The following is a 17,833-nucleotide window of genomic DNA, read 5'->3' as shown; positions in this document are numbered from 1 at the left end:
AGTAGGGCGTCTGGCTTGTTTAATGATGTTCATACAGTCTGGTGGAAGGTTAAGGTAACCGAATTCTAGGACTTAAGCAGCCAGATCGCTAGATTCAGTTGACCTGGATCGGGGTGCCTTATGTCTCCATGGTTCTGCGTTAGCAACGTTGGGGAGAGAGAAGTAGTTTTTGGTGTGAAACTACTGAACGTTCCAGTAGTGTTGTGAACCACGGTTGCCGTGCCAATGTGGGAGCTACCAGGATCATCCTGAGAGACTGTTGTCTGAGCTTGCGTACTACTAGGGGAATCAGTGGGAGTGGCAGAAAAGCGTACGCAAATCTGCCTGACCAGTTCATCCATATCGCATTGCCTTTGGAAAATGGGTGTGGAAACCTGGCGGCGAAGGTTGGGTATTTCGCATTTGCGTGTGTGGCGAACAGATCTATGTCTGGTTGACCCCACATTTGGAAAAATGGTTGAAGAACTTGGGGATGAAGTTCACATTCGTGTATCTGCTGTGTCTGTCGACTTAGAGTCGCAATCTGATTGTGAGCTCCTGGAAGATGTTCTGCCAGAAGGTATATGTTTTGTTGAATGGCCCATCTCCAAATGTTTCGCGCCAGCTGAGACAGCTGCAAAGAATGTGTGCCTCCCTGTTTTTGTATGCAATACATGGCTGTCATGTTGTCCGTCCAGACTAGGACAGTCTTGTGATGTAGATGTACTTGGAATGATTTTAATGCCAGGAAGATTGCCAGCAATTTTAGGTGACTGATGTGGAACACTTTCTGTTGAGTGGTCCATTTGCTATGAATTGTGTGGTTTAGATGATGGGCTCCCCAGCTGGTGAGTGACGCGTCTGCTGTTAACACGATCTGTGGAACTGGCTCTACGAACGGCCGCCCTTTGGAAAGGTTTTGTGTGTTCCACCACAGCAGAGAACGATGTGTGCGGCTGTCCATCAACACCAGATCTGTAAGTTGTCCTTGAGCCTAGTTCCACCGACGTGCTAGGCATTCTTGTAAGGGGCGCATCTGAAGTCTTGCATGAGGTACGATAAAAATGCAAGAGTCCATCATTCCTATGAGTTGCATGAATACCCTTGCTGGGAGGGAATGCTGTGGCTGAAATTTGGCGATTAGTGTTTGTATGCTGGTTATCCTGGCTGGATTGGAATATGCCAGAGCTCTGCAGGTGTTCAATGTGGCCCCTAGATACTGATGGATTTGTGAGGGTTGAAGATGTAACTTGGTGTAGTTTACTGTGAATCCCAAGTCGTGTAGCAGCTGGATTGTTTGATGAGTGTGATGAACACACTGGTTGAATGACTTGGTTTTTATAGCCAGTCGTTGAGGTATGGAAAGACATGGATTTGTTGTCTTCTCAAGTGTGCAGCTACTACTGCAAGGCACTTTGTGAACACCCTGGGTGCGGTGGTCACCCCGAATGGAAGGACTTTGAACTGATAGTGTTGTCCGTCCACTATGAATCTTAGATATTTCCTGTGAGCAGGGTGTATGGGAATGTGGAAGTAGGCGTTCTTGTGGTGTAGTGTGGCAAGGAAGTCGCCTAGTTGAAATGGTGGGAGGACCTGTTGAAGAGTGATCATGTGAAAATGATCTGACTATATGTAGAGATTAAGGGGTCTGAGGTCTAGTATTGGCCTTAGGGTGCCGTCCTTTTTGGGGATTAAGAAATACAGCGGGTACACCCCTGTTCCTTGATGCTGTAAGGGAACTAGTTCTATTGCCTGCTTTTGAAGCAGTGAGAGAACTTCTTGTTTTAAGAGTGTGAGATGTTCTGTGGACATTGGACGCTGTTTGGGTGGTATGGTGGGTGGGGTTGCTGTAAGTTCCAGGCAGTAACCATAGTGGATAATTTGTCTTACCCACTTGTCTGTAGTGATGGAATTCCAGACAGGTAGGAACTGTGATAGTTTCCTTCCGACCGGGGTGGAATGGTCTGGGGGAGTGGAGGAAAGTCACTGTTTATTAGTGTGGAGGCGAGAGTGTTGTTACCTCGGCCTCTCCCTTTGTTGTTATTTCCCCTGTATTCGCCTCTAAAATATCCTCTGTTGGGGGATGTTTGTGTGGCGTTTTTATAGGAAGAAGAGGCGGTGTCTGTTCCGATATTTTTGGATGCTCCTCTATAAAAGGAGTTACGAAAGGAACCACGTGTGGATGGAGACTGTAATGCCACCATGGATTTAGCAGTCTGTGTCCTTTTTCATTTTCTCCAGAGTGGTGTCTACCATCGTTCCAAAACGTTGTTCTTGATTGAACGGCTGATTGAGGATAGTTGTCTGTACCTCCAGTTTGAAGCCTGAGATGCGTAACCAGGCATGTCGTCTGAGTAATTCACTAGTGTTACTGGCCCTAGAGGCTGTATCAGCTACATCAAGGGCACACTTAATTGATGCATTGGTTATTAATTTGCCCTCCTGGATTAAATCATTTGCCTTGGTTTTATATTGGTCAGGTAAATGTTGTAATAGGGCTCACTATGACCAACTAGAAACCCTATCGTACCTAGCAAGTAATGCCTGTGTGTTGGCTATCTGCCAGTGATTATCTGCTTGGCCAGCAACTCTCTTGCCGGAGGCATCTGACAACTTAGACTCTTTATCCGGAGGTGGCGAATCACCGGAGGTCTGAGAGTTGGCCCGTTTTCTAGCATTAGTTACCACTAGTGAGTCTAAAGTTAGTTGACCCTTGATGTAAGTTAGATCATCGGGAGCGGGTTTATATTTTTTGTCAATCCTGGAATTGAGAATTCTCACTCTCACAGGGTCTTTGAATATGTCAGGGGCATGTTTGATGACACCCTTTAGCATTGGCAGGGTTTGTACAGTCTTTTGTGACTGTTCAAAGGTGTCTAGAAGAAAATCCTCGTCTGCAGGGTCAGAATGCATCTGAACACCATGGTAGAGAGCAGCTCTGTTTACAAGCTGACCAAAGCCAATATTGTCATCTAGGGGAGATGGCTTTATTGGATATGCCTGGGGATCCAGGAGGTCTGGAGGATCTATTGGGTCATCATAATCGCCTCAATTGTCCTGTGGTACGTCCGTGTCATCATCAGGGTCAGTGAAAAGGTCATTGTTGCCTCCCCCACCCCCTGAATCATCATCATCCTGTGGTGGTGGCGAGTGTGGTGGAAGGCTTGGAGAATGTGGAGGAGAGACAGGCTTAGGAGGAAGAACAGGAGAAGAGGGTCGTATAGGTGAAGTGGCACAGTCTTCTCTTCACAGGCACTGCAGGAGTGTCTGGTGTGTCCATCTTCCTCTTCTTGTGTGGAACAGCAGCCACATGTCCTGTTTTGGGGTCTATGTGGAGAGTTTTTTGTTATGGATCGATAGGATCCGGTCAAAAAAGTTCTTCTTGTTCGGTAACCGCTTTTGGCACCGATTTTTTCGGGTCCGAACGGGGTTTGGATTTCTGCTCCGAGGCCTTGGGAGGTGGATTGGGGTCCTTCGGCTTGGCTGTGGAGGAGGAAATCTTTTTCGGTTCCGAATGCTTTGATTTCGGGTCCGATGTCTTTTCTTTCGGCGTGGAAGTGGTCGGTGCCGACGCCTTTTTGGGAGTAGGCTGCGCTCCCGTTTTCGGTGGCGAAGCCGCCTGCGGGGACACTGAGATGTGGTTTGCTCGGTCCCGAGCTACCGGAAGGCTTGTCCCTTATCTTCGGAGCCGGGCCCGGGGACGGGGCTTCTGAAGCTTGTTTTCGGTCGTGACTGGGGCCAGCAGGCAAAGTCTTGACCAGCGCCTTCTTTTTTTCAGGTGGAGTTGGGGTAGGGGCAATTATACTCACTCGTTGACCAGGAGTGATGTGGTCGTCTGAGTCGTCTGCTTCGGACACGATTTCCAGGTCCTCAGAATCCTCCTCTGGGACATTGGGGCCTTCATCGAAGATGTCCACCAGTACCGGAGCTGCTTGCTGTGCCATGATGTGGCGTCGGGCCCGGCGATTACGGATGGTCTTTTTGGATCTAAAAGAGGCGCAGGCCTGGCAATTGTTCTTGTCGTGCTCAGGCGAGAGACACAGGTTACAGACCTTGTGGTGGTCACTGTGTGGGAATTTAGCTCCACACTTGGGGCTTTTTTTTAATGGAGTCCTTTTCATTAGCTGTGGGCCCGAACGGCGTCGATAGGCCCAGCTGCCCGCGTCGACGACTGGAATCGAGTAGTTGAGGTGCGTGTCGAAAATCAGGCGATCGAAAACAATACCGTTGAGTTTTTTTTTTTTTTTTTTTTTTTTTTTAAAAACCTTTATTCGTGCATCTTAAAAGAACAAATACGGGCCTACAACCGTCAGGCCGGCCACGATACAGTAAAGCACTGATACCCACATTACAGCCCCCGTGCATCAACGGTCAGGATTAACAACAGGTTATGAGTCACATACTGGAGATATCTTTGAAACCCGGGGAAGGAGAGGTGAAGGTTAATTTTAAGTTTTTTGATAATTTTATCAGAGAAAAAAGTCAATGAAGGATAAGAGCAAAGTAGATTCGAGTCCGCAAGATAGCTTCACCACACGGGCGAGCAGCAACATCAGTAAGAACAACAATGGGAGTAAAATCTCAATCAGTGAGGCGGTGCAGAGATATATCAGGATAGTCACATGAGCAAGTACGCGCCCCTCCAGAGCCGCCCCCACTCGATCCACCCCACACCCGGACCCCGAATCGAAGAAAGTAGAGCACAGAGACATAAAAGAAGAAAGGCCCATAGAACTAATTGAGAACAGAGTATTACCCCCCCACCCTACACCAATGCGGAGGCTACGGCCTACCCCCCCCCCAGCATAGTGCCGGTCGCCCAATGAACCCGAAATATAGAGAAGAGAGAAAGTAGGAACAGAGTAAAGAAGGGAAGAAAACAGAAAAGAAGGTGGGGAGGAGCCCACTGGACACCAGAGCGCCCCGAACCATCAGCCAGTTATGGCCCCCACACACTGAGAGCCCTCTACGCCAAAAAACGGCATGCAAAGATACCATGGCACCACAGTTTAAGCAAGGGATACAAGTCGCGACGAGTGCGCGCAAAACATACATACAGTCCCAGTCCCAGGCCAGCCCGTCCATAAACCATAGCGATAGAAGTCAGTCTAGCCCTGGCCCGATCGCGGACTTGGGATTAAACCAGCTCCTGCGTGAAGGCCCCGTGTCCCGAGCAGACAAAGACAAGATGGCCGCTTGTGAGAGGATGGTGAAGTAGGATCACGAAATGGCCGCCGACCATCGATTGAGGTCCCTCGTTGCACCACATAAAATCCAAACCTGGCAAGTAAGGTACAGGAGTTCCACAAAAAGGCAGCAGTGGGCCACCGCGGACGGTCCCTCGAAGCCGTTAGGTATCGCTCAGCAGGATAGCCTCGCGGACGCGGTGAGGCAGGGAACAATGAAGCAGGCAGCCATGACCAGGGGGACAAAGTATCCGCAGTTGAGGTGGAGAGCGGTGGACCCTGGGCGCCGGGAGCACTAGATGAAGGCACCAGTGTAGCCCAATCATACACCGCCGCTGCGTCCCCGCAAGAGGACAAGAGCACCGGAGGACCCACGCCCTGTGGATGACAAACAGTGCGCTCACGGCCCGCAGCCGACAGTATGGGGTCAAACCTCTCACTCAGCGCCTGCAGGCCAGCGCACATCTGTAGTTGAAAGTCCCGCAGGACAGCCAGAACGGAGCCGCATGTCAGCGGAAGCTGGGCCCCAACATCGGCAGCAATCCGGGACGGCACTGTGGAGCTGGTGTCCGGAAGAGGGAGGGCGAAGTGGGCAGCGGGCGAGACCGGAGTATCACCCCCCAGCCGCGAGCAGGCACTCAACGCCATGTTTTGCCGCTATACGGTGCAATGGCCAGGGGGGGGGGTCGTGGCAAGGGGTCAATTCCCCTCAGGTCTACGCCGCAACAGGAAAGGCCGACAGTCGCTTATCTTCTCGCCGGTCCCCCTCGCCGCTGGCTAGGCAATAGGCAAAGGGGGCAGCAGCCCCCCACAGCTCGGTCCTCAGAGCGGGGCAGGAGACTCACCGCACCGGGGCCCACCCCACCGCTCCAGCCCGTCAGGCACAGGGTGCAGAAGGTGTCCGGCCGTCTCTCCCCGGGCTCATCCGGCAACGATCCATGGTGCGAGGCGAGATCGGGACCGCGGGGCTCAGGTTAGCGCTAGCAGGTCCGGTAGCTGCGGAGCTTCCAGGAGGCCGGCAAAGGCCGTAAGGGCGCAGGGTTTCAGTGCCGAGGACAAAAGCACCCAGAACTCGGGCATCCGGGCGGGTTGAGACTCCGGGAAAGCAGCAGCGCGGTCAGCGCGTCTTCGCACACGGTGCACCTCGAGAATCGGCGAGGATGGGCATCAGGATAGTAGTCCGAGGCCACGGACCGACGGAGCCGGGCGCTCAAGCGTCTGCTCCGGTCGCCATCTTGGCTCCTCCTCCACCGTTGAGTTTTAGATAGTTTGCGCGTCGAAAAGGTTTGGAGAGTATGGTGCCGAACCGGAGCGCAGAAGTTACATCCGAACCTGATGGTGGAAAAAAACTATCTGAGGATGGAGTCGATGCCCATGCGCACTATCGTCCAAGGGAGGAGTCACCTATCTCGTGACTACAAAAGACTCTTCCAAGACAACAACAAAGTGCAAGCATCCAAGCCCAACACCAGATGGCGATCTATGCACGGTGTACAATCTGCAGCTCATATGCCGCGAACATCCTGTTCCCCTTTCTTAAAGTAGCACCACTTCTATGCCCCAATGTTCATCAAGGCAAGGACCTATGCATCCAGAATTGAGGCATGAACCAAAGAGCATGTCCTGGCAGAGTGTAGAAGGTCTGAGGAGAAGGGTAAGGCACAGCCCTTGTTCATCAACTGGATGATGCAGAGGTCTGCTGTGATCAACTTGCAAATGACGGAAAAGTGGGACATCCTCCTACCGCCACTGGAAGATGGTTGCTTAAAAGGGGGTGGGGGGATAGAGGTCGGTGAGGCTTTGAGGTGGCAGATTTGGCGGAGCATAGAGGGGGACCTGATCTGTTGCTTGACCTGCAAAGTGTCACTAGCCAGAGTCAGAAATCCCAGCTGAATCTTCTGCAGCTTTGGAATCGGGTCAGAGAACACAGAAGAGCTTGTTGTTGGTGAACAGCACAGTGACACTGAATGGTCCAGGGACCGGGACTGTTTCCTCAAGGAAAAAGAGAATTTACCTTCCTATGGTGTTTTTTGTTGGAAGACTGTTTGGGAGATTATTACCTCACAGGAGATTGAGGGAATTTGCTTTCGCATGTCTGGTCAGTCCTCGACCAAGAACAACTAGGCCCCTCTGATTGCCTTCAGGTGCATCAGGGAACATGAATTGCAAGTTCTGGAACCACTGTCTGAACGAAGAAACCACATACATATGTTGTGAGGATACAATGAACACATCTACTTGGTGTACTTATGTCAGAGCTTGAACCCTGAAACATCAGAACTAGCTGTTTTGAAGCTGAAAAATAAATTAGTCGGTGAAGTACCAAGAGAGCTCTGTGCCGTGTTGATGAGTTACGGAAAAACAGGAACAGATGTCTGTGAGCATATTAGTGCCTTTTATATATTGGTAACTTCATGTCTGCTAAGCAGTCATGGCTAGAGTAGCATAGCGCCACTTGGCAGCGCTGAAGAACTACAGGTGTGGACCAGTCTGATGCCTTGGGAATATTTTTAAGGAGAGGAATCTGCAGAATGATGTATAAACCAGAACCTTTAGTCTTCGGACTAGGTACCCACAAAGAACATCGAAGAGTCTCTCACTGTGTACCCAGTTAGTGTGTGTAACTTTTCCGTCTGTTAGCAGTCTACCTGTAAAAAACAAAATCCCCTCGGTCTAACTGAAGATTAGTATTAGGTGGAATCTCAAGGGAACAAAGAAAATCAAAAACTTCCATTCTTTATTCTCCATGACTATTTGTTGTACCGTGCCCGATTTTCTTAAGGTTTTCTTCATATGAAACCATCTTAGAATGTGCAAGCTCTGATACAACTAGCTCTACTGCATGTTGCGTTCAATGCTTACACTAATGCATACATACAGTATGAGGGTCACTGCCAAATGGACAATGTATATATTCTGCATGGAAAATTGCCCTGTTCCCTCCTTTACCATTTCAGTTCCCCTCAGATGGGGCTAATTACCCTCACAAGGGTAATCCTGCTTCGATTGAAAACTATTTTTTGGGCAACTGCAAATAGCAACTAGAAATATGCCTAGAAAATGGTTAGAAATTTGGGAAAACTTGCAGAAAATACTGCAGAAATGCTTGAAGTATCATAATACTGGCTGGGTGCAGTATTACTGCACCTTGTTACTGAGCCACTAGGGATGGTGGCTCAAGGGTTTATGACTAAGGCTTCATCTGGCTGTCTGTGACCTCTCAATGTAACTCACCTGTCTGTTAAAATTTCAGCAGCCGCATTCCTCCCTGTCGCTGGTAGTACTGCTTGCAAAGTGCCAGGTGGATGCAGCAGTGTGAAGGAGGATGCACTAGGTGCAGGGTCCTTATTCAGAGCCTTTATGGAAATGTGAGCCCCTCTGTTGGCATCTGTGCTGGAGGCAACGTTCCGGTTGAAAGGCTCAGCCAAATGGGAAGGTCCTGAGAACTCTGGCATTGTCCAGGTGAGAGACCCAGGTCCAGAAGGCCCAAGCCTAGTCTGCGGAATGTTCTGTGGTATGGTGTGCTGGCTTGAGAACGCCAGCTGTGTGGAAGCAATCGATGAGGGCTTTGCGGAAAATTCTAAGATAAAATACAAAGAAACATGAGAGTTGAGCCATCTACAGGCTCATAACAAGCACAATCACAAGTCTTATGAACATGCCTGCAGGGCAACCTATGGATCCTGAGATAAAGACATATTAATACCACAGCATACAACTCATCTGGTCAGCAACAGTACAGCATTACTTATAGCGAACATTTTTTTACACCTATAATATGGCTTCTACATTAAAGATGACAACTTACCCAGCTGGTAAAACTGCCACACTAAATGCTACAGTTCTCCGAGCCTCCAGCATTGCTGCATCTTAACATACAGCTTTCTACGAAGCCACTAGTGGCTTCTTGGCACTACTAGGTGGGAAAAGCTAGTGCAAGAACAAATGTCTTTAACCGATTGTGAAAGAGAAGGAGGTCATCAGCAGAACACAGATCCTAAGGACAGGTCAGCCCGGAGGACGATACGTATACGAAAGTACTTGTGTCTGATTGTTTTTGAAACTTGAACAGTAGTTGGTCTGAGTTAACAGGCTTACACAAGCAACTTAATCTTGTAAAAAGGGTCGCCTATATTAATGCATGACCCAATAAGCAAAGAGTGCACGCAATACTCAAAGCGAAATTCCAAAGATTGGCGAAAATGAGGGGGACAATGGTGTTGAAGCCCTTTCATGAAATACTCTGGCAACCTTAAATAAACGGCACAAAATGCCTGTGAAAGACTGCTTGGACTCTCTGGAACTACTATATATACAGGAACCGTTTCTTCAAGTACTTTAGGTGGTGTAAGCCTGCTTTAAATATGTACTGTGTGTGTGGCTTGAGGAGCAAGAGAATGAACTAGTATAAATAGACTGATTTATGACCACACCTCCTGGACATTTACATGTTCAAGCTGTAGTGGGTAGTGTGTTCCATACTGAGAAGCCCTTTATTTCAAGAAATTGGTTTAATTTATTCTTTCTTATAAACTCAGCCCAAGGGCATAAGCACAATGCACACAGATCTAGGCAAAGTCGAGACTTCAGCACAGATAACAGGTGGACTAGAACATTGCATTAAAACCAAACTTTAAAACCAAAATGTAATAAATAATTAGTGGATAGTCACTGAAATTAAAGAGTAGGCAAGTACATCAAGCGATGACAGGGGTGTTTAAGTGCAGAATTGAATACAATTGAGAGGAGGGTGAGTACAGAAGAAAAAATGGACAACAAAAAAGAAAGCAGGAGAGGTTGGTTAGGGAGGCAGTAAACAGAACCAGAGAAAAGGAGGGTAAGCAGAAAAGGAAGGCGTGACTAGGTCAAGACAGAGAAGTGACCAGTAATGCACAGACGGAGGAGAAGTAACAACAAAGAGTAGAAGTCACAAGGGTGCATTTCTGATAATGGATAGGATAGAGAGGAAAAGAACAGCTAGTTAAAGAAGGAGGGGAGAGTAAAAAGGGAATGGGAGAGAGAGAGGCTGAAAATTAAAGGCAAGGCATCTGACGATGGATATGAAGAAAGTGAATAGAAACGCAAGAGAAAAGTAGGTGAATAGATGGAGATGGTGAGACCGGTCAATGCAGACTGGGAGGTGATGCTGAAAAAGGGTTAAAGGAAGACAAGCAATGTCAAGGTGGAGAAGTACATATTAGAAGGGTGTATTTTGGCACGTTAAAAAGTAACTATTCCCCAGGGGCTCCTTTAGCAGGGCAGATCATCACTTGCATTCTGAGAAGTGATTTAGGAGATTTACTATAATAGTTATCTAGATAGCCTACTGTACTGCCCCAATCCCTGCAGCTCCACGTATGTACCACTACTAAGCCACAACCTACAGTTCACCTAAAAACCTGGCACTGCTACAATGATACCTACAGCTCTCATGAGCACTGAACACCAGTACCTAAAGTTCACCCTACTACAAACACAGCTACACCATTCTTTGCAACTTCCTGTCTTGACAATCAGTGCTCCTAAAGGATGTCTTGTAGCTTCCACAGTGTCCTACAGCATTCTGTACCAATGCATTCTAATGATGGAAATAGCATACCTCTGATGGGGCTCTTCTGTAGACAGGTGATGCCTGGCTTTCCCAGCTGTGTAACCTCTGGAACATCAGGTTTCAGGGAGACCATAGGCTTGACTGTTCCCTTTTCAAGGGACAGCAAACTCTTTTCAATTTCTGCAATTCTGTACTCAACACTGTCATCATCAAAGCCATCCTTGCTGGGCACAGCCATCTTGATCGAGGAGGGTTGCATCACTTTTACCATGCTCACGGTTTGGCTGTCCAGGTATCTTGGCTCAGTGCCCATGTCAGAAGTCCCTGCAGAAATACCCACATCTTCCAAAGACTCTTTGTCCTTCAGCTTGGGTCTCCGCTTCACTGTATCAGACTCCGTTAGGTTAAACTCTGGCACCTCTGGCTTCTTGCTGGTTGCCACAGACTCCTCTTTAGTGCAAATGACCCCCAAGACAGGAGGGGGTTGTGTGACAGCTTCTACACTGGAGGCACCACTGGGCTTTGGTCTCTGCTTGATGGTCAGGATTCCCTCTTCTGCAAACGGAATGCATTCGCTGGAGCTGTTCTGAGAAGAAGAAGAGGAGGAATTGGTGGCTTCCTCTTTTTTAGCCTTGAGCTCTTCATCACTATCTGACTTGCCACTGTCAAGCTTTGGGAGGAGAATCTCTGTCCTAGGCGTGCCTGGCTCACTGACTGTCCGCCTCCGTGGGACATTTTCACAGAGATTATCTCGTGGCCTCCCCACGACTGCAGCCACAGGTGGGCTGTGAAGTGGACCCCCTTTGTCCAGTCGTAATGGTGCTCCTTCGGCAGACCATACTGGGATCCCCCCACCAGATGATACCTCAAGCATAGCAGCAATACTCCTCACAGATCTGCCAGAGCTCCCTTCGTTAGCATCGTTTTCTTGCAAGGCAACTGTAGTAGTTGAGTCTAGTAAAGATATCTGGCTTTTCTCTTGTACACCCTCACTCTCTTTTTCTAGGGTCTGGGTGCTGCTGACTGAACTCAGTCTTTTTGGTGGCGCGGGTGGTGGGCCTTTACGTCGTGATCGAATTGCAAATGACTGACTGCGCAGCACCTTCTTCTCTGTTGGTGCATACGTGCGTGCCACCTGACTTCTGCCCGGACGTCGGGTCAGAGTAGCATAGGATCCAAGAGTACTGGTTGGTGCCACCTCAACCTCTTCCTCCTCATCGGGTTCTCCATCAGACAAAGCATAGCGGTTCAGACTTTGAGAACGCATCTTTAACTTGAGGCCTTCCCCCTTGCGATCCTCTGTAGGCCTCTGCTGCAGTTGGATGGGAATGGTAAAGGCAGGTTTTGGCGGTGGGATCGGAGGTTCACTGCTGCCACTGCAGTGGGAATGTAAATAGGACAAGGTTTGCTGGGTGGAAGGTAATATTGTCCGATTTGGGGCTTGAGAGGGCTCTGCAGCAGCTGGCAGAGACCTTAGGGAAAGCTGTGAGTGGAGAAAAACACCAGGGCTTTCACCTTTGCTGGGGGTGTGGGGTGGGGCGCACAGCGTAGGTGGCTGTGAAGGGGTGGAGGTTGGTTTGGAGGGACAACCCATTTTTTGAGCCAGGGGACGCTGGTAGTAGTCCATGCCTTCTGGAAGGTTTCGCTCCTTTAGTGGACTCCCCTGAAGACCATTGGTTTCTTGTTGAAATACTAACTGGGAAAGAACTTTACCATAGTTGTCCAAGCCTGTTCGTCCCGGCGGGTTGTCCTTTGACTGCAGATGGATGGTGGACTGCGCTCCACTACTGCCACTGCTACTGCCCCCCAAGCTCTCATGAGAGTGACTGCACAGGGCCCCACGGGACAACATGTTTTCCTGTGAGTGGCCAGAGCCCCTTGAACGGTTGCCAATGCTCTCTTGGCTGCGGGACATCCCCAAGCCACCAGAATGGATCCCCAGTGTGGCATGCCCACTATTGGACATGGCACTCTGCAGCTCGCAGCTCAACTCGCTGTCCTGGAATGTGGACATCTTGGGGGTGGGGGTGGTGGGAGCCGACCCCTCTTCACTCTCCATGGCCTCAATGGTCACGATATCTAGTGATCCAGGGATCCTTCGTTTCAGTGTATTGCCATCAGCTTGATTTAGGCTCTTGCGGATGTCAGACAATCTCTTTACAGCAAGCATGAGTTTCTTCTGGTGTCCTGCAAAGAAAGAATAGGACAAGAATGAGGCTGAACATAGCAATTGCTGCTCCAATGAGGGCAGAGGGAAAGATTATAGCTCAGCATCCACTTTAACCAAACTTTCCTCAGCCCCAAACAATCCTGCTATCAAACAGCAAATTACTCTGGACTCCAGTCTGTCTTCTCCCTTTTCATTGCCTTCCATTCACTTCTTTTTGGTCACCATCATTCACTTGTCATACTGTGTATTTCTTTTAAAGAACACTAACACAATACTGTGCCTTGATGCAGCTTACATCTGCCAGACATAGCATCTATGGGTGAAATCGAATCGTAGGATTTAGGCGATTTACTGGGGGTCAGGCATCAATGGTATTAAGAGTGCGTCACAACCCATTGTGCCTTTATAGAGTGTAGGGCTACTCCTGAAACATGGGGCAGAAGTAGGTTGCTCCTCCAATTGCTGTTTCCTAGCAACAGAAAATGAAAAACTAGTAGACATCTGCTCATTTTATTCCCCACTATACATAGGAGAGGCCCCCTGGACAGCCTTTAACTAGTGTCGCTTGATAAGATCAAACTACTCTGCATAGCTGTCTCTCAGAGTGAGGCCCTATAACTACAGAAGTAGTGATTGCTGCCATCAGCTCGCTACTAGCTAGTAAGATCCCTGGTCCCAATGGCCTAATTCGTGGCTTTTATAACATCTTTGCATATACCCTGGCCCTAGACTAGCTACCATGTTCAACAACTGGGGGAGAGGGGCAGTTTCACCCCTAGAATGGGAGAAGCAGATATTTGCCTTAGACTTATACCAGGGAAGGACTTCAAACTCTGCTCTTCCTACTGGCCCATGGCTCCAAGGACAAAACTCTTCAATACATTTTTACCAAACATACTAGAAGCAATCTGGCCTGAAATGGTCCACTCCAACCAATCTGACTTTGTGAGGAGATAGAGGCATGACAACATGAGGAGGCTGGTCCATTTCATCAAGCAAGTCCAAAATAAATTGATACCTGCGGTTTACGATATCCCTTGATCCAGAGAAGGCTTTTGATCAGGTGGACTGTCACTTTCTCTCCAAACTTTTACATCAAATAGGTCTGGGACAGAGGTTCATATCGATGGCCCTTGGGGACTGCTTTAACCCCTCTTCCAAGATAAGACTGAAAGGACACTTATTGCACATGTTCTCCATTGACAATGGCACAAGACAGGGTTGTCTCCTTTTACAACTCCGGTTTGCCTTATGCATACTACCACTAGCCATTTGTGTAAGGGAAGAAGGTGGAATCGAAGGAATCCTGTTTGGGATGGATACACATTATCATCTCTTCCTGCTTTGATTATCTATATGCAGCTATTTAAGAAAATGGTTGGCTTTAAAGTCAATCTCACCAAACTTGCATTCCCCATCTCACCAAACTTGCAATCCCCAAACTGACACTAGATCAGGCCAGGATAGAAAAGCTTAAAGGTCACACATACTTCAGGTGGGTCAACAAGTGATCCAATACTTGGTGTTTAAATAACCCCCAAAGTAGCCGATCTATACAGTGCCAACTACCTGAGGCTCCTGGTGGCCTTTTGGAATGATTCGAGGAAATGGTCCACTGTCTACATTTCCTGGTTGGGCCATAATAAAAATTAAATTACTACTGTCCTGTCTCCACTTCTTATGGCAGGTTACACCTCGCCGACTGGCATTCAAAACACTCTGGGGGCACTCTGAGCTGAGCAGTCTTGGCATGCCTGGTCTCTCCTTATATTAAAACCTCTCTAGATAAGGGTCTTAGTAAACTGCCCACTACCACAAATTGTCAAAATCTGGCCTCATATGAAAGAGGCTATGGAGGGTTGTAAACTCTGGTACCGCCTTAAAAAAAAAAAAAAATCAAGAAGGCCAACGTATATACCTTAGCACGTACCTAAGCAATGGGCACAGCCCTCATAATTTGGTACATGGCGGTAAAGCAATAAGACCTCACCCTCTTTCTATTCATATATACAAACTAATCACTCCGGAGGTTGCCTCCAATGCGTTCGAGGCATTGCTGGTGAGAGGCTGCATCAAGACAGGGGACATGTTTAAACACAGACCGATCAAATAATTTTAATTCTGCAAAGCCAAATATATGCTCAGTCAGAGGGAAGGCACAGCATATCTAATTAATACATTGGGAGACACAACTAGGGCGGTTGACAACAGGAACACAGGCTCCACTGCTTTGCAAACAGTTTGTTGCAACTGCTGCAAGTACAAAACGCACAGTATCTCATATTCACAATATCCACGTTTATCCTGGTCCCTCTCCTCACAAGACACATAAATTGCTGAACTAACACGTTTGGAAGGGAGTTTAGTTAGGGGTTATAGGGTCCAAGTAGGAAAACATATTCCAGAATAACACTAGCATCCAAGGAACGGAAGCACACTATAAAGTAATGAATGACTGGTACATGGGCCAAAACAAATGTCACCAAATTCATCCTGGGAGTGACTCTTTATGTTGAAGGGATGTGATATGTTCAGCGATTTCTGCCATATTCTATGAAATTGCCAGACATAAAACATATTGGGCAGAAATCTTGGCTTCTCTGAAGACCATCCTTAGCGACTAACTACCTAATGGCATGGGCTTTCTAAAGCTTGGTCTACGCTTCATGCGGCTAACTAAAGTAGACAGGCCCTGGTGTGAAATTGTATGACACTTGCTTTTAACTGGAAATTCATGGGCAAATTTTCTATAATTTAATGGCAGCAAACGTAGAATACTTTGGCGATGGAGCCCTTTGCTCGGAAACTAAACCAATAAAATTCAAATTTTGAATCGATATAGGGTCTCTATTGCACCTTTTAGTTTGATCTTCAACAGCACAACCCCCCTTTCCGGGTGCAAGGGTTTTTCTATTAGGGGAATGAAGGGGATAAACCACCGGAGTATGTGGGGGGTGAAGTGGAGTAGGGGGGTACTTGCTTAAACTGTGTGGTACATAACACAGATTACATACAATGATATGCTGAAACTTTGTGGAAGACAAACTGTTTACTGGGGCGGGGAGAAGGTAGGGGGTGGTTTACAGCCTTTTTCTCTTTGTTCTCAGCTGTAAGTCCTATGAGGCAACTTTGGCTCCATCGTGATATTCCTTGGATAATGCTTACCAATGACCTCCACGTTGCCAAATATTTCATTAAAATTTTTATAAACGCAATATCTATAAACAAAACAATAGGCTGCATCACTGCACAGTTGTGCAACATGACATCAAACTCAGGATTCGCTTGAATCATTAGTAGATAATGTAGTTTGGAGTTTCAGCAAAAAGGACATGTTAAGAACAAAATGACAATGGTTTGCATTTGAACAATCAGGATTCACTGATGGTAGAGGTCAGCGATTCTGACTAGATTTGGCCTATTTTAGATCAAGAGGTTCCTCGTCCAGAAAAGCACAAAACAGTCTAATACAATGCCTCCACCAGCTACCTCTCGTAAGGCGAGCCATGAATGAACCAGGACAGGCTCCGCACACCTGACTCACATTCACATGTTCGAGGATGTTCTGTACGATTAAGCATTACCAGTACCTGAATTTCAATGGAAATGAGCAATTCTAACCTGGCCCTCAGTGGCAAGGGTTGATGACAAGCTAAACTAAGTCTACCACAGAGGAACGTGCAGTTCTAAGAATGAATCCATGCAACCATGAGAAACACAGCGGTTTAAAGCTTAAAGAAAAAATAGGAATAGGTCCTTGTGGGAGCACACTAGTGTGGTATTCCTCAGCAGGGGTGTTTTGGGTGCAGGATGTTAGAGCTGTGCAAAGGGGATTTATCTGTTGGTATGGATGCAAAGATGGTTTAGTCATTGGTATTGAAGGGGTGTGCTGTGATTGTGAAATATAGGGTTCCTCCAGAGTGCCTAAGTGGAAGGGGTAAAGTGTTCAGACTTGGAGGTCATGGTCACGTGTAGAAACCAGCCCACTTCATACTTGTAACCTGAAACATTCTAGCATGTAACACAGCCATCACAGGATTCTGTAGCGAGAAGAAGAAAAGCTAGAAAGTGATTGCTGTTCTTACAATGAACTGTGACAAGTTACTCTCCATAGACATAGCTAGGTTATGATTTTGGATGATGCATTATTACTTAAGAATGAGGCATTTTGTTTTGCTTTATATACGCGTTAGAGGCTCAGCCCTCCAAGGGAAACTAACTTATCTTAGCCTCTCTTGTGCACACCTTTTCAACACTTTCAGAATGTTGGACATGGCCCTACTTGCAGGTTCATCCCCAAACATTTTGCTTTGCCCCTCCTGTTTTCTGAACTCATTTTTGTTGGCTTTTAGGACACTGCGCACTTCACCACTGCTAACCAGTGTTAAAGTACTTGTGCTCTCACCCTTAAATATGGTAAAACTGGCTTAGACCCCATTTGGCACATTTAATTTACTTGTAAGGCCCTAGTAAAATGGTAGATTAGAGACTCAGGGACTGAAAAGGCTCCAACTACTTTGAACCCTGCACCTGGAGTACTACCCCCAAAGTGGTGCCACCTCAGTCCTGGTCCCTTGGAAGTGGGCCGGAAGGTTTCTCTGCCAGCCAAGCTGTGGTCTTTTCGGCAGAACCGACACAGTAAGACGCGTCTCCCTGCAGAGCTTTAGCTGCGCAACACATCCTGGACATAGGACCGCGCATCGCAGCCCTGCAACTTCTTGGAACCGTCGCTATACAACGCAGGACCATGCATCGCAAATTCCCAGAATCCGCACTGCAGGGTGCATCCTTGGCGCAGGAACTCTCATTGCAGCCCATTGGAACTGCTGCTACGTGACTCATCTTCAAAAAATTATCTTGCAACCAGGATTTAAGGTAGTCTGTTTAGCGAGCCTTACTTGGTCCCTATATGTGGCCTGCACTCCATCACGGTCAGCCTGAAATGTG

General features: G+C 47.7%; 1 protein-coding gene across 4 annotated transcripts in view; it reads right to left on the bottom strand.

Moving 5' to 3' along the window:
• The window catches only part of CASKIN2 (CASK interacting protein 2), a 312,904-nt gene that overhangs the window by 20,641 nt on the left and 274,430 nt on the right, over positions 1-17,833 (bottom strand). For all 4 annotated transcript variants that reach the window (XM_085617001.1, XM_085617003.1, XM_085617004.1 and 1 more), the window contains 2 exons: positions 10,765-12,903; positions 8,400-8,745 (listed from right to left, as the gene is read on the bottom strand). In XM_085617001.1, the coding sequence (XP_085473127.1) occupies positions 8,400-8,745; positions 10,765-12,903 (2,485 nt within the window). The remainder of the gene's footprint in view (positions 1-8,399; positions 8,746-10,764; positions 12,904-17,833) is intronic.

This window comes from Triturus cristatus, chromosome 7 (genome assembly GCF_964204655.1).
Source record: "Triturus cristatus chromosome 7, aTriCri1.1, whole genome shotgun sequence".
Taxonomy (NCBI): domain Eukaryota; kingdom Metazoa; phylum Chordata; class Amphibia; order Caudata; family Salamandridae; genus Triturus; species Triturus cristatus.
Note: the sequence above shows the minus strand (reverse complement) of the source record. Positions and strands in the feature narration are given on the sequence as shown.